At 37.4% G+C, this 16,998-nt stretch overlaps 2 protein-coding genes across 2 annotated transcripts; one reads left to right on the top strand and one right to left on the bottom strand.

Annotated features, from left to right (window-relative positions):
• Positions 1-261: 261 nt before the first annotated feature.
• Positions 262-1,179, top strand: LOC100346604 (olfactory receptor 9G19-like). Its single transcript, XM_002709149.3, has one exon. The coding sequence runs from the start codon at positions 262-264 to the stop codon at positions 1,177-1,179; it is 918 nt and encodes a 305-aa protein (XP_002709195.3).
• Positions 1,180-9,872: 8,693 nt separating this feature from the next.
• Positions 9,873-10,811, bottom strand: LOC100346861 (olfactory receptor 9G4-like). Its single transcript, XM_002709150.3, has one exon. The coding sequence runs from the start codon at positions 10,809-10,811 to the stop codon at positions 9,873-9,875; it is 939 nt and encodes a 312-aa protein (XP_002709196.3).
• Positions 10,812-16,998: the final 6,187 nt, after the last annotated feature.

The raw sequence follows: 16,998 nt of genomic DNA, 5'->3' as shown, positions 1-16,998 counted from the left end.
ACAAACTGTTTCCCTAGGTATCTAGAAGGATAGGCAACAATCTGAATGTTCAATTATAGTTTTTGTCATGTATCTTAAAAAAACATATTCAGTGGGATCTTGGTTTACTTAGTTATAGTTAAACAATGAAAATTCCATAATTGAGCGCCTTGATTGTTGGTTCTTAGATGTCAAGGAATATCAACGATGTTGGATTATTTATTTAGCATGTGATCAGGTGAATTCCCCTTTTCTCTCCTCCTAGGTTAGACAACCTACATCATGGAGAGAACCAATCACACAGTGACTGAGTTCATCCTACTGGGCTTCACGACAAACCCTGTGATGCAGTTGGTCCTGTTTGTGGTGTTCCTTGTAGTGTACTCTCTGACTGTGCTAGGAAATACCATCCTCATAGTGTTGATCTGTAATGACTCCCGCCTATACACACCCATGTATTTTTTCATTGGGAATTTATCTTTTCTGGATCTCTGGCTGTCCTCTGTCTACACTCCAAAGATCCTAGTGACGTGCATCTCTGAAGATAAAAGCATTTCCTTGGCGGGCTGTGTGGCCCAGTTCTTTTTCTCTGCAGGGCTGGACTACAGTGAGTGTTACCTGCTGGCTGCCATGGCTTATGACCGCTACATGGCCATCTCCAAGCCACTGCTTTATGCTCAAGCCATGTCCTTCAAACTATGTGCATGTTTGGTAACAGCCTCGTACCTTGGTGGTTTTATTAACTCTTCTATCATCACCAGAAAAACGTTTTCCTTTGACTTCTGCCATGACAATGTTATTGATGACTTTTTCTGCGACTTGCTTCCCCTCGTGGAACTGGCCTGTGGCAGAAAGGAAGGCTATCAGGCCCTAATGTACTTTCTCCTGACCTCCAATGTCATTACCCCCATTGCGCTCATCCTGGCCTCCTACCTCGTTATCATTGCCACCATCCTGAGGATCCGCTCCACCCAGGGCCGTCTCAAGGCCTTTTCCACTTGCTCTTCCCACCTGGTATCTGTGACCTTATACTATGGCTCCATTCTCTACATCTACTCTCGCCCTAGATCTAGCTATTCTTTGGATAAAGACAAAATAGTTTCTACGTTTTACACTGTGATGTTTCCTATGCTAAACCCCATGATCTACAGCTTGAGAAATAAGGATGTAAAAGAGGCTCTGAATAAACTCTTCAAGTAAAACTGGTGTTTTCCTTCTATGTAGAAGAAAAGACAGTCTTTGATAAGGTTATTTTTATTTCAAGCAGAGCTATTGTTGTGTTCCATCAGAATCAGTGATTTTTAACATATAGGTTGAAGAGTTTCCCCTTTAATATTTGACAGTGCAGAAGATATAAGTAAATTATAGGATCCTAGGATATAAAATTCCAATATAAATTATAAGGATTTGTATTGAATTTCATTATACTATGGGTTAAAAATAAAGAACATGAACCAAAAAAGTAATCTTTTGACTTCGAAAAGGACAAAAAAAAATAACCTGTTGTTACTAGCTGCAGACTTTGTTGCCTGGTAAAACACAGACTAGTATGTATGTAATTACTTCCTAGAAATAATAACAAATAGGTTGAATTAGCTTTTAATATTTTCCTATGTTTAATAATTAGATACCATTCATCACTTATATTCCCTTAAGGGACTATCCTAAATGTTTGCATGTTTTTGCCCAGTTAATGTTAGCAGAAACATCCAGAAACATCCAAGGGATAATTGAATACCTATGAGACCCAGCAGACATGTTCCTTCTTACCTGTATGTACCTTAGATGAGTTCCTCCTTTAAATAATCAATCAAGATCCCACAAATATGATTTCTGTGATTTACTATGTAACTCCATGGTCTTTATTTTATAGGAGTGAACTTACAATGATTTCTTATCTCCAAATGCTGGTATTCTAGGCATCAAAACAAAATTATTATTAAAAATAGTAATATCTTGAAGTAAGGTAATTTGAAAAATAAACTCTGAGTACACATTTCTGCAAAGAAAGTTTTACAAAGGCAATATTGTTGTGATAAAACAAAAAGATACATATGGCACATGGCATTTAATTTTTACTAAATATTCAAACTACAGCTATGATAATGTAACATATAAAGTATAGGCAGGTTCTTGTTTGTTTTGGTTTAGGCTTTAAAGAAAGAAAATGCAAGTAACTGATGAAGAAGTAGTCCGAGAAAATGCAGTGGCTCCACACAGAATAGGAAAGACTGATTTACAGTGATGGCCAGGCACGTGACTTGGAACATAAGATTAGGGGTAAAGTTGGTCTTGGCTGGAACACAGAGTAATCCAGTAGGAAAAGGTCTGACAGTGTAATTCCAAGGTGCTTGAACTGGGAAGCTATGCCAACTCAATTTCTGGTTTCCTAAAAGATAGATTATATTTCCCACTAATAATGATGAAATTCCTATAAATTCACTTTTCTAATAAATGCTGATGGATCCAATTACTTTATTACAGTGACAATCAGTTATTTTACACCACTTGAGAGAAACTAGAAAAAATCATCATTACAGAAGGAATCACTAGTTACAAAAAGTGAAACTGAAGTAACAAATCTATTCCTAAACTATCCAGGTATCATAGACCCTGTTGTGTAACTACAGAAGGGCATTCAAATTACTGTCCAAGAACTTCTATTCTAAACCTTTTAGGAGAATCAACCAAGTTCCATTCTCCAAATTAAAATCAATATTTGTGCATATCATGTTACCTTGTGTGATGTAAGTGTGTTACTATTGTTTTTGTAAAGAAGGTCATATCAACTTCATATCATGTATAAAGAATATTTTCAAGATACTAGTAAAAAAACACAGGTAATAATAATTCCAAGGCACAAACCAATAAATAACAACACAATAAAATATAATTATACATATGGCATTGATGTTCTAAAACATGTTCTAAACATGATTTCCTTGCTTGTTTCTCTGATATTTGTTTAGAGTGATTCAAATAATCTCTCCTGTTATTTATTCAAATAATTGAGTAACAATCAGTCACTGAGCTCAAATAATAGATGTAAGTGGGTGTGCTGTAAGAACTAAGCAATCATCACATCCCACATCTCCCTTTGCCTTTCTAACAATGGTCATCATTTAATTGTCCCTGTGTTTCTTTCCAAAGGATTTGAGGATGATATAAAAAATGAGTTTTGTTAGATACACACATGCATATGAGAAAACATTAGACATACCATTCTTTGCTGTCCTTTCTTCAAATCGAATACTTTGGAAACAATTTTGAATCTTTGTATTAATTAGTTACCTCACTTCACAAACAGTTATCAAATGCTACTCTACTAGATGTTTTGTAGGAGGACCATGGTAGGGAAGGAATATAGACACAAGTGAATGAAAGCCAACATGGACTTAGCTTGCTTGGTACTTACAGAATAGGGATCAGACAAGGAAAATTGCATCCACTAATACATGTAAATTTTACAAAGCGCAATGCATGAGGTTGTTCTAGAAAGCAGAGATTCTTGGCCATAGATACTGAAAGGTGCCAACTCTTTGAAAGTATTTAGAGCAACAGAGCCTGGCTGCTAGTTGGTGCTGCTCCAAGTACAGAATGAGACAGATATACTATAGGGTTCTGCTTTCACTCACCACAGAATGCAAGAATTCTCTAAAGGGAGGAGAGAACTTCCACTCTGACTATGGCCTTGTCTAAATATGATTGGAGTTGGCAAACTCAAGAGGCTTCCATAGCCTTGGCAGCTCCTGACAAGAGCCTCGGGTGATTACTGACATCATAAATAAGAGTGTCAATTGTTAAATCAACAACAGGAGTCACTGTGCACTTACTCCCCATGTAGGATCTCTGTCCTTAATGTGTTGTACGATGAGAATTAATGGTAAAACTACTACTCAAACAGTACTTTATACATTGTATATCTGTGTGGGTGCAAACTGTTGAAATCTTTTGTTAGTATATACTAAATTGATCTTCTTCTGCGTATAAAGATAATTAAAAGTGAATCTTGATGTGAATGGGATGGGAGAGGGAGTGGGAGATGGGATGGTTGCAGGTGGGCGGGAGGTTATGGGGGGGGGAAAAGCCGCTATAATCCAAAAGTTGTACTTTGGAAATTTAAATTAATTAAATAAAAGTTTAAAAAAAGAGGAAAAAAAAGAAAGTGACTTTGCTGTTACACTGAAGCTGGAATGTGATCATTGACTGTCCCCATTTGAATACCCAATAATACAAGGCAAAAGTTTTTTATATGCTATAGATAATAAAAAGGTATTTATTTTACTATATGTACTTATAAATAAGAGGAAATAATTTTGTGCTTATGTCTTTTTGTTTTATACAATTTATTTAATTAATTAATGTTATATTTTTAAATTGTATATATTTATAGTATATTATATGATTTATTAATGTACACATGGACTATTGTCCAATCAGAGTAAGCATATTTATACCTCAAATATTTAATGTTTATTTATGTTGAGAGCATCTAAAATTCTATCTTCTAAGAATTTTTTAGAGAAATATACAGCATATTAACATTATTTGTAGATGCCCTACTGTGTGGTGGAAACCCAGAATTTATTTCTGTCTAGCTGTAACCCATACCCATTGATCAATCTTTCTCATCCCTTGCACATCCCCAGCCTCTGGTAACCACCATTATACTCTCAACTTCTATGAGATCCACTTTTTTATGCTTCATGGATGAGTGACATCATGTGATACTAGACTTTCTGTGCTTTGCATATATCATTCAGCCAAATGACCATCAGATCCATCTGTGTTGTTGCAAATGACAATACTTCATCCTTTTATTACTGAGCAGGATTCCTCTGTATGCACCACATTTTATTTATTCATTCATCAGGTGATGGACATTTAGATTGTTTCCATTTCCTTCCTATTGTTCATAATGCTACAGTAACATGAATGTGGATGTCTCTTAAGCAGATTTTATTTCTTTTGCATATATATATATATATATTCAGAAGTGGGATTGCTGGATTGTATGGGAGTTCAGTTTCTAGGTTTTTGGCAATGATTTGTACAATGGGTATAATAATTTACATTCACACCAGCAACATATAAGGATTATATGTTTCTCCATATCCTCTCTCCATATCCTCACCAAAACTTGTTATTTTTTTTAAATATAATAATTTTTTTAAACTTTTATTTAATGAATATAAATTTCCAAAGTACAGCTTATGGATTACAATGGCTAATCCTTCGCCTAGCGGCGCCGGCACACCGGGTTCTAGTCCCGGTCGGGGCGCCGGATTCTGTCCCGGTTGCCCCTCTCCCAGGCCAGCCCTCTGCTGTGGCCAGGGAGTGCAGTGGAGGATGTCCCAGGTGCTTGGGCCCTGCACCCCATGGGAGACCAGGAAAAGCACCTGGCTCCTGGCTCCTGTCATCGGATCAGCGCAGTGCGCCGGCCGCAGCGCACCGGCCACGGCAGCCATTGGAGGGTGAACCAACGGCAAAAGTAAGACCTTTCTCTCTGTCTCTCTCTCTCACTGTCCACTCTGCCTGTCAAAAAGAAAAAAAAAAGAAAAAAACACTAAAAAAAAAAAAAGAAAGAAAATCAACCCAGTGCTTATGTCTATTATATAGGTAGCATATAATGGCATGCTAGTAAAACAAGATCAAACAATACCAAAGAATACAGAGGAAAATAATGAAAGTTCCTTCAACCTTAAACTTCATATCCAGCCCCTATTAAATTCAACTTCTTTCACACAAGAAAACAATTCCACAAATTTTTAAAATATACTTTATTAATTTAAAACAATTTTAGGTTCACAGAAAAATTAATAGAAAATACAAGGGACATGTGGTGTGGCCTGACCCTGTGTACTACTTTTTTACAGATTTATTTTATTTATTTGAAAGACAGAGTTACAGAGAGAGGTAGAGAAAGAGAGAGAGCAGTCTTCCGTCCTCTGGTTCACTCCCCAGATGGTCTCAAAGGCCGGAGCTGCACAATCCAAAGCCAGGAGCCAAGAGCTTCTTCTGGGTCTCCCACACGGGTGCAGGGGCCCAAGGACTTGGGCCATTGTCTACTGCTATCCAAGGCCATAGCAGAGAGCTGGATCAGAAGAGGAGCAGCTGGGACTCGAATCAGCGCCCATATAGGATACCCGCGCTTCATTCTAGGGTATTAACATGCTGTGCCATAGTGGTGGCTCTGACACCCTCTTATAAAACACAAGAAACTTCAAACTTTTCATAAACTCTGAACAACTTGCCCATTTCTAACTGGAAATGAGAAAGACAGTGTCTAAGTTGATTTATATTTTTAAACTTTATTTTAAAATTACAAGAAATTACATATATTTATGGCATAAAATGTGCTGTCATGATACAGGTATACATTATGAAATGATTAAATCAGACTAATTAAAATATAAGTTGCCCACATATTATCATTTTTTGTTGTTAAAAGTTTTAAAATACAGTCTTGAAGTGATTTTGAAATATGTGATACAATGCTATTAACTATATTCACTATGTTATACAATACATCACTAGTACTTAATCCTTCTATCTAATTGAAGTAGTTACCCTTATAGCAACACATTTTCTTCCTTGTCCATGCCACTCCACTACTTCACTACTGTGCTATTCCGTACTTGTATGAACTCAACTTCTTTATACTCAACTTTTTTAGATTGCACATATGAGACCTAGTGGTCATTTGTGTCTGCCTTAATTCACTTAGCACACTGTCTTCTAGATTCATCCATGTTGTAAGAAATGACAGAATCTCACTCTGTTTTAAGGCTGAAGAGTGCTTCTTCGTGTAATTTCTTTATCCATCAACAGGCACTAAGGTTGATTTCATATCTTTCCTATTATGAATAATGGTGCAGTGGACATGGGACTGAAGATATCTCTTTGATATATTAATTTAATGTTTGTAGGATTGCTGCCTCATAGTAATTCTATTTTTAGTATTTGAAATAATTCCACACCATTCTCCCAAATGGCTGTACTAATTCACATTTCCACCAATGTACAATAGTTTCCTTCCTCCCCAAAGCTTATTTTTTATGTCTTTAGTAATAGCCATTCTAACAAGTATGATATAACATATCTTGTTCTTTTAAGTTGCATTTCCCTAATAATTGCTGATATTTAATATTTTCTCAGCATCTGTTAGACATTTATATGTATTTTAATTTTTACTAATATAAAGAGAAGAGATTCCATGTATTTCATAGATAACAATTCTAAGAAGATAACCATACAGTCTCCCTCCTCTTAATCCTCCTCCTTCCTTCCTTTTCTTTTTCTCCTTTATTTTTTGCAATAACAGAAATACAATTTACTTTATAATCACAGGCTTAATGTAGCAGTTACCATAATGTTCAACAAGAAAAAGTAGAAAGAATGCTCTTCCATAGGAGTAGTGATACAAGCTAAAAATAGTCATCAAATTATAAGATGTCAGCTTCATTCTTATATATTTTCTTATTCTGTGTTAACCACCACATATCAGAGAAAACTTGTGCTATTAATTGTTTTGAGAGTGGCTTATTTCACTAAGCGTAATGGTCTCCACTTGTATCCATTGTGTTGCTAAAGATTGGATTTCATTTTTTTAATGATGATGTATTATTCTATTGTGTATACACACCATATTTTCTTTATCTAGTCATCATTTCATAGACATCTGGGTTGATTCCATATATAAGATATTGTGAATTGAGCTGAAATAAACATGGATGTACAAATAACTCTTTAATATGCTGATTCCATTTCCTTCGGGTTAATTTCCAAGAGTGGGATGGCTGGATCATATGGTAGATCTATTTTCAGATTTCTGAGAACTCTGTGCTGCCTTCCATAAATGGTTGTACTAGATTACATTCCACCAACAGTGTATTAGAGTGCCATTTTTATCCATATCCTTGCCAGAATTTGTTATTTTATGATTTGGAGATGACAGTCATTCTAACTGGAGTGAGGTAAAACCTCTTTATGGTCCTCATTTGCATTTCACTGACCACTAGTTATCCTGAGGATTTTTCGTGGTCTGTTAGTCATTTGTATTAATCCTTGGAAAAATGCCTGTTCATATACTTTGCACATTTCTTTTTGTTGAGTTTGTTGAGCTGCTTATAGATCCTAGATATTAATTCTTCATCAGATGCATAGTTTGCAAATATGTTCTCCAGTTCTGTCCATTGTCTCTTTGTTGAGTGTTTCCTTTGCCTATTAATCTTCTTTGTCCATTTTTAAAATATTTACTTATTGGGGCCAGTCCCGTGGCATAGTAGATAGGGCTGCCACCTGCAGGGCCAACATCACATGTGGGTGCCGCTTCGAGTCTCAGCTGTTCCACTTCTGATCCAGCTCTCTGCTGTGGCCTGAGAAAGCAATGAAGGATGGCCCAGGTGCTTGGACCCCTGCACCAGCATGGAAGACCCGAAGGAAGCTCCTGACTCCAGGGAGGCCAGGCTGCAGCCATTGTGACCATTTGGGGAGTGAACCAGTGGATGAAAGACCTCTCTCTCTCTATCTCTTTCTCTCTCTCTCTCTCCCTTTCTGCCTCTTGTAACTCTGCCTTTCAAATAAATAAATCAAATATTTATTTGATAGGTAGAGTTATAGTCAGAGAGAGGGAGAGCCAAGAACCAGGAGCTTTATCCATGTCTCTCATACAGATGCAAGGGCCCAAGCACTTGAGCCATCTTCCAACACTTTCCCATACCATGGTAGACATCTGGATAGGAAGAGGAGCAGCTGGGACAGAACCAGTACCCATATGGAACACTGGCACCACAGGTACAGGCTTAGCCCACTATGCAACTATGCTGGCCCATTTTTAAATATAGTTTTGCCCCTTTTTAAATATGGTTTCCTGTTTTCTTTTTACAGTCTCTAAATTTAATTAGTTCCTCTCCCTGTTCATCTTTAGACCATTATCAGTTTTTAGCTGCATCTATCATTAACTGCATATCTATCTTTGCTTGCTTGTTTATTTGTTTGTATTTCTCCCTTCTAGAATAATTTCCTTCACATAGGGTAAGCTTTTTGCCCTCATTGCTTTACCTTTGTATCCAGAACAGCTCTTAGATCTCAAGAATATTGCCTAAAACATAGATAAAAATGCCAAATATGTTATGACTTTCCTGATATTAATACATCTTATTGAAATAAATATAATAGGTTCAGCAAGCTCCCATGTCAAGAACAAGATAGGCAAGATGTCTACTTAGGGAAGATGACATCACATGGGTATAGCACAAAGAATGTCCTCATTTGGTATCCGATGAGAAATATATGTTCTCTTCCACTCCATCTCAATTCTAAATTGACAAAAATTTCTCAAATCAGTGCTAAGTGAATATTAGTAAGTTTCTTCAGCAAAGGTTAAGGAACCAGATTTTTTTTAAATCTTTTTTTCTATGAAAAGAAATGAAAAATAGAAGATGTGTTATTTTGTTAATTAATTTATTTTGTTTTAATGATCAGAGTATACTCAAAACTCTATATTACAGTTTCTACTGGATAGTAGCATAATTTCTAAGAAATATAATCTGGAAGAAGACCCCTAAGGACTACATTTTAGCTCATCTTAACTAGCCCGATTTCTGTTATCTGTTATATGATGAGTATTATGAGGATGTCTCTTTCCAAGTCTTCCCAAAGAAAACCAAAAGGATGAAATTTATGCCAAATCCAGTACCAAAAAGAGGCAAAATATCGTATTTCAGAATTTTAAGCAAATATAATAGACTTAAAAAATTTTACATCACAACAAAATAACAGCATTCTGCCCAATATTACATTGTTAAAATTCATCAAATGAAATTAAACTGTAAAGGTCATGAAAACATGTCTCCAGGCCTAAACTTTGTAAAATGCCATAGAACATAACTTCAAGTCTGTGGCCCTAGGCTCTGTGTTGCTTTCCTAAAGGCCTCTTTGACATCTTTGTTTCTCAGGCTGTAGATGAGAGGGTTGAGCAGTGGGTTGACGATGGTGTAGAACAGGGCAGCCACTTTATCTCTCTTCAGGGAGTAGGAGGAGCTAGGTCGTGAATAAATGAAGAGCAAGGATCCGTAGAAGAGCATGACAGAGGTGAGGTGGGAGGCACAGGTGGAGAAGGTCTTGCGCCTTCCTGAGGCTGACCGGATCTTCAGGATAGCCAAGAGGATGGTGAAATAGGAAATGAAGATGACAAGGAGGCAGGAGAAGACAGTAAAGCCAACCATACATGAAAGAATTTTCACGTAGTCCCGGGTGTCTGTACAGGACATTTTAACCAGTGGTAGTACATCACAGAAAAAGTGGTCAATGATGTTTGCACCACAGAAACGCAGGCGGAACGTGTTAGCAGTGTGTGCTACTGCATTCAGCAATCCTCCTATGTAGGAGCCGGCAACCAGCCAGGCACAGAGAGACGTGGACATGATACCTGAATAAAGCAGAGGGTTACAGATGGCCGCACGGCGGTCATATGCCATGGCTGCTAGGAGATAGCACTCGGTGTAGGCTACCACACAGGAAAAGAAAAACTGAGCCCCACATCCAGCCAAGGAGATACGTCTATCTTCAGAAACACAAATGGCCATGATTTTAGGGATATAAACAGAGGTGTACCAGAAATCCAAAAAGGACAGACCACCTATGAAAAAATACATAGGTGTATGAAGACGGGAATCCATCCGGATTAGGATAATCAGGGTCATGTTCCCAGACATGGTTAGCAAATACAGCATCAGAAATACCCCAAACAGAGTCGGCTGCCACCGGGGGTCTGCTGAGAAGCCCACCAGGATGAATTCAGTCAGGAAGGTGTGATTTCCCTCTCCCATGTCCACAAAGCAGCAAGGCTGAGTAACATTGTGAGGAGAAAAAGGGAGAAAAAGATAACAGTGAGTTTTTAATGAAAAGAAGTGAACAAATGTATCAATTATGTCAACAATTAGAAGAGGGTCTGTGGATATTTATCCTTACAATCAAAAATTATGGAACTTCAGTCTGTGACTCTGGATGAGCCCTGAAATTGGAGTCAGAACTGATTACAAAATTACAGCTTTCACTTTTAAATTAGAGTTAATTAACATGACCAGTTTTATGCAAAGCCAGTCTCTTGCAAATAGATGAGAAAGATACAGCTCAGGGAGGTTACTAATAGCTTTCTGACTTTGGTCTGATTGAGGGAAGGAGAAGTTTGGTCCTGAAAGAGAGAGGGGAGGAAGGTGGGAACTGATATTATGTTCTTAGTGTTGTATCTACTAATTATATTAAGTCTGTGAAAAATTAAACATTTTTAAATAAAAAGACTAGAATTTTTTAAAATGTCAATATCCTTCCATATGTCAATGAAAACTTCTTATATATAAGCCATTGTGGTGATAGGTTTAAGAACATCAATATATAGTACTACTCTTAGAACTACTCATGGGAGTACAAAAAATGACTGACTATATGTCAGATAGTATTTGAAGACCTCTACTTAACCCATTTATTCCTCATCATAACTTGATAAGGTAGACAACATAATGATCCACTTGGTATCATTGATGAGACTCAATTATAGACATAAGCAGCCTCAAAGAACACTAGATAGTGAACAGCAGAGTCCATGTTCAAACTTAGAATCATTTTCTTAATCAAAAGTATATGATACAAATGTCGAGCCATTTATCACTTATAGGTGAATGATTGTCTTCTCACATTTTTTCATTGCTAAGACAATGCTGCACCCCGATAACAACTGTTCCTTAACAGATGTGAAATTGTATTCAAGGATACTTCAAAAAGTTCATAGAAAATTCATGCTATAAAAATGTTGTGCACAGGGGCCAGTGTTGATCTGCAACAGGAAAAGCTGCCGCCTGCTACATTCACATAGCATACAGGCACCAGTTCATGTCCCAGTTGCTCCACTTCTGATGCAGTCCTTGCTAATGGCCTTGGAAAAAGAGTGGAAGATGGCACAAGTGTTTGATCCCATGTCATCCATTCAGGAGATCCGGAGGAGACTAGACTCCTGCCTTCAGCATGGCCCAGTGCTGGCCATTGCAGCTATCTGAGAAGTGAACCAGCAGATGGAAGATAACTCTCCCTCTCCCTCTCCCTCTGTCTCCCTTCTCTTCCTGTAACTCTGACTTTCAGATAACTAATTAAGATTAAAAAAAAAATTCACAGATTTCAAGTGCACTTGCACCAAAATTAGCTTATCTTTAAATTCAACTTTTTGACAAACTTTCTGAACTGCCCTCTCACTTAGTTGGGGCACTTATTCAGTACCATAGAGTTGAACACTCTTGGCAGCTCATGACAAGAGCCTAGGGTGATTACTGAGGCCATAAACAAGAGTGTCAATTGGTTAAGTCAACAACAGGAGTCACTGTGCACTTACTCCTCATGTAGGATCTCTGTACTTAGTGTGCTGTACATTGAGATTTAATGCTATAACTAGTACTCAAACAGTATTTTTCACTTTATGTTTCTGTGTGGCAGCAAACTGTTGAAATCTTTACTTAATGTATGCTAAACTGATCTTCTGTAGATAAAGAGAATCGAAAATGAATCTTGATGTGAATGGAAGGGGAGAGGGAGTGGGAGAGGGGAGGGTTGTGGGTGGGAGGGACGTTATGGGGGGGAAGCCATTGTAATCCATAAGCTGTACTTTGGAAATTTATATTCATTAAATAAAAGTTTGAAAGCAAAAAAAAAAAAAAAATTCATTGAGAGACCATGAGTACTTCAGGGTCATATCCCAATACAAAAAAAAAAAAAAAAAAAAAAAAAAAACTTAGAGAAAAGCCAAGAGGAGATATTTAACAAAATACACTACCCAATTTTTTTTAATTATATGAACTTTTAATAAATATTTAAAGCAAATACCCTCTTTAGATTGTTGATCAAGTGGTCAGTTGATTCCCCCAAATACTCACCCACCAGCTACTAAAGCAGAAAAAGAAAGTGAAAACCCAGAAAGGATTATTAGTTATTTCTGTGGTAAAACCACCCATTTTGAACTAAGTCAAAGCAAGTGCTGCAACTAGAATATAAATTCCAGACCTGTAGCTCTAAGTCTGCTGTTCTGACTTCTTTGGAGTCTTTAATATACAGATGCTGTTGGTGATGCTCAGAAATGATACAATTTGATTAATATCATTGTACTTAAAGTGGTTGGAATTGTGAAGTTTCTTTCATCACTTACTAGATATCCTCTTAATTTATTAAGATGAAGATTAAATCTTCACAATTAGGACTTCGACCAACCTAGATTACTCATGTGATTAATTTCCTCACAGTGATCTCACACTCTAGGAGCTCAACAGTAGACACACGATGCCACACTCTCATGCAATTACACACTATTATTTTGTTACTGAAACTTCTTAAGCCTGAGTAGCATTATTTTGCCAGGAATTTATGGTTATTGTATTAATAATGAATTAAATCATGAGTTACAGCCACAAACCATCTCTGTGGTCACTGTGAACTTCCTCTGCTGTTATCACCTGTGTCTACAAAACAACATATCTGAGGAATGTCAAGCTTATTTTTAATATAACACAATTTCAGGAAGAATAGAAGTGCATGGAGAGAAAAAAATTGCTATACTTTTTTTTTTTTGCTTTGACTCAGAAAATTCAAATACCTCATAGAGTAACATATAGCTTATTAACTATCCCAAAGACTTCAAGGAAAAGCTATTTAAATGGGAAATGAAAAGTAAGAAATATTTAGAAAGATAACTTCCCAGTTTGGACTAAGGAGAGAGGGGGCAGCATCCCTAGCAAAAGTGTGAGGGCTTTCTCATGGAAGGAGATGGTAAGGTCAAGAACTGAGAGAGACTCAGGAAAGCTGGAGCAGAGAAAGGCAGCTCTGATGAACCAGAATGTCACCACATCACAAAAAATCTTAGAGGACATGTTGACTTTAGCCTTTAAACCAACAGAAGTTAAAGTCAGATAGTTTGAGAATGTGATGTGATCAGATTTATTTAAAGTCACTCTGGCTGCAGTTCAGCAAATGAATTGAGAGGAGCAATTGCTCAGTTGAACTGGAAACGTTACACTCTTCATTCTTCTCTCACCTGCTGAAATCAGGCTGTGTGTTGTTGAAGAATGTGTGTGTGTAGATCTTCTGATAAAACTGAAAAAGAGAGTTAGCAAGGAAAAGGCAAAAAAACAGCAACCTCTTGAGAATAGAACTCAAGGCCTTTAGTGACAATCTCTCCTCTTAAAATTGTTCTTTCTTGGGGCCAGCATTGTGGCGTAGCTGGTAAAGCCACCGCCTGCACTGCCAGCATCCCATATGGGCACCGGTTTCAGTTCCAGCTGCTCCATGTCCAATCTAGCTCTCTACTATGGCCTGGGAAAGCAGTAGAAGATGGCCCAGGTCCTTGGGCCCCTGTACCCACATGGGAGACCCAAAAAAAGCTCCTGTCTCCTGGCTCCTGGCTTCGGATCAGCACAGATCCGACCGTTGCCGCCAGTTGGGGAGTGAACCAGCAGATGGAAGACCTCTCTCTCTCTCTGCCTCTCCTTCTCTGTGTAACTCTGACTTTTAAATAAATAAACCTTTAAAAAAAAAAAAACCTGTTATTTCTTTATATATCATTTAATCCTCAACAGATAGGGGAAGTCTAAAATCAAAATCATTTCAAATATGTATTGGTAATAAAGATTCCTATGTCTGTTTTTATACAACAAACTTTAAAATCTTGAACTGTGTACAAATGAACATAATAGAAGACTGAGAACACTCAATTGAAAGATTCGATATTATATGTAGTTTTCTGACTTTTACCTGCATTGTGTCATTATACTTCATTATTTTTAGTACCAAAATTCTTAACATTTCAAGTAGAAATAGCAATGTCAATCCACAAAGCCATGCACTACAGGCTATATTGGGGGAGAAATTGCTACAATTCATCACTGATTTCAAGAATGGATCCTGCTTTTCCACCCCTTGAGTGGCCTAGTGGCCTACTTATTTGCTTTAGCAAGCAGTTTCAGCATAATCAGCCCCATGTGAATCCCAAGCCTGGGTCTCAAGGGTCTGTTCATGCATCTCATCTACTTTTAGAATCCTGCCACCACCTTGTAGTAAGTCTGAGATAGTGTGCAATATAAAGAGATATCTGGTCATATTCTCTGTATCACCACTATTGGCTGCAAGCTGGGTGCTAGACATATGATCAGGGCTATTCTCTATGTTCCATTTCCAACTGAGATCAGAACCAACTAGATATATGAGCAAGCACAGCTAAAATCAGACAGTTCTACCATGTTCAGAATTAGGGAATTCAAATGGTACCTGAGTTCAAGTCCTGATCACCTGACAAGATAGCTTAGTCATCTTGGGTCAGACTCAACAATTTTCAAACCTACCATCTCTACTCAAAATATAAGAATATTATCAATGTTATATAAATAAAATGTATTACTCAGTGTCTGGAAAAAAACATATCTAGCAAATGGTAGTTAATTTTCCTTAGTGGGAGGAATAATATCTGAGGGTTTTCCAAAGTTGTGCTGCTGGGAAAAAGAGAAAGTAAGGTCTAACTTATACAAAATGAGCAATTTACTCCAGAATGCTGATATCATTCACAATCTTGCTGAAATCCACAAGTTTAATGTTTCTCATTTACTCTCCTGCAATTGTCAGTGATATCATATTTTATCATCTTCTTCATGCTGAGAACATTTAAAATGTTTTATTTTAGCATATGTCAAGTGTCCTACAAAGTCTTACAAACAAGAGCCATCATGCAGCAAGCCAGTTCCCCAGAACTTGCCTATTTATAACTGAGAGTCTGTGTCCTCTGACCGTGTCCTTATACTGCCCATTTCATTCGCTGGCAAACACCATCCTACTCTGCATCTCTGTTTCTCCAGATAAATGAGATCACAGCTATTCATCTTTCTCAGTCTGACTGGCCTATTTATAGATCCCACATATAAGTGGGCTTTGTCACAGTATTTGTCATTCTTGTCTAATCTATTTTTGTTAGATAATATTCTCCAGATTTGTCCATATTGCCATGGTATTTTTGTCTCTCCCTTTTGTCACTCTGCCTTTCAAATAAATCTTTTAACAAAACTAAGCTATAGGCCTCATGCTTCCTGATTTCAAACTGTGTTACAAGTCAATGCCAGTCACGAAAGTACAGTTAAAAACATGAAATGGACACAACCAGCAATGGAACAAAATCAAAAACCAAGATATAAATATACACAACTAGTTTTTGACAAGAATTCCAAGAATACATGATTGAGAGATTAACATCTCTTCCCTGTGTGGTGTCCTGGTATCTGGAAACTAAAAGATGTCTTAGTTTGTTTCCAGTTTAAACATTCTGTAACAGATGACTCGGGGACTGGTGGTGGTGCAGCAGGTTAAAGCACAATGTGCAGGGCATATGTTCCAGTGGGTGCTGGTCCACGTACCAGCTGCACCACTTTCAATCTAGCTCCCTTCTAATGTCCATGTGAAGGCAGTGGAGAATGGCCCAAGTCCTTGGGTCCCTGCACCAACTGGGGAAACCCAGAAGAAGCTCCAGGCTACTGACTTTGGCCTGGCCCAGCCCCAGTAGTTGCAGCCATTCAGGGAGTGAATCAGCAAGTGGACGATATTGCTCTTTCTCTCTCCTCCTGTCTTTCTTTTTTGTAACTCTGCCTTTCAAATAAATATTGGAGGGTGAACCAACAGTAAAGGAAGACCTTTCTCTCTGTCTCTCTCACTGTCCACTCTGCCTGTCAAAAAAATAAAGAAATAAAAAATAAGAAAATAAAAGATGCCTAACACCATATTTAAAGACAAATTCCCTATCTTCTAAAAAAAATTGAAATGTTTATTCCATGTGTCAGTTATTGAAATCCCACTGTTCTGAATTCTCAAGTCAAAACTTTGGAATCCATCTGATCTTTCTCTATTATCTACTTCTCCGTCTTCAATATATCCTGGTGTCCCAACCTTGAAGGGAAATCCTGAATTAACTACGTTTCACCATCTCTCACTACCATCCTGCAC

This window comes from Oryctolagus cuniculus, chromosome 1 (genome assembly GCF_051225735.1).
Source record: "Oryctolagus cuniculus isolate XC-2025 breed Fujian yellow rabbit chromosome 1, ASM5122573v1, whole genome shotgun sequence".
Lineage (NCBI taxonomy): Eukaryota > Metazoa > Chordata > Mammalia > Lagomorpha > Leporidae > Oryctolagus > Oryctolagus cuniculus.
This window is presented reverse-complemented; position numbering and strand designations above follow the sequence as displayed.

Coding starts and splice junctions, on each gene's coding strand:
- LOC100346604 (XM_002709149.3), top strand. CDS start 262: ATGGAGAGAACCAATCACACAGTGACTGAGTTCATCCTACTGGGCTTC.
- LOC100346861 (XM_002709150.3), bottom strand. CDS start 10,811: ATGGGAGAGGGAAATCACACCTTCCTGACTGAATTCATCCTGGTGGGC.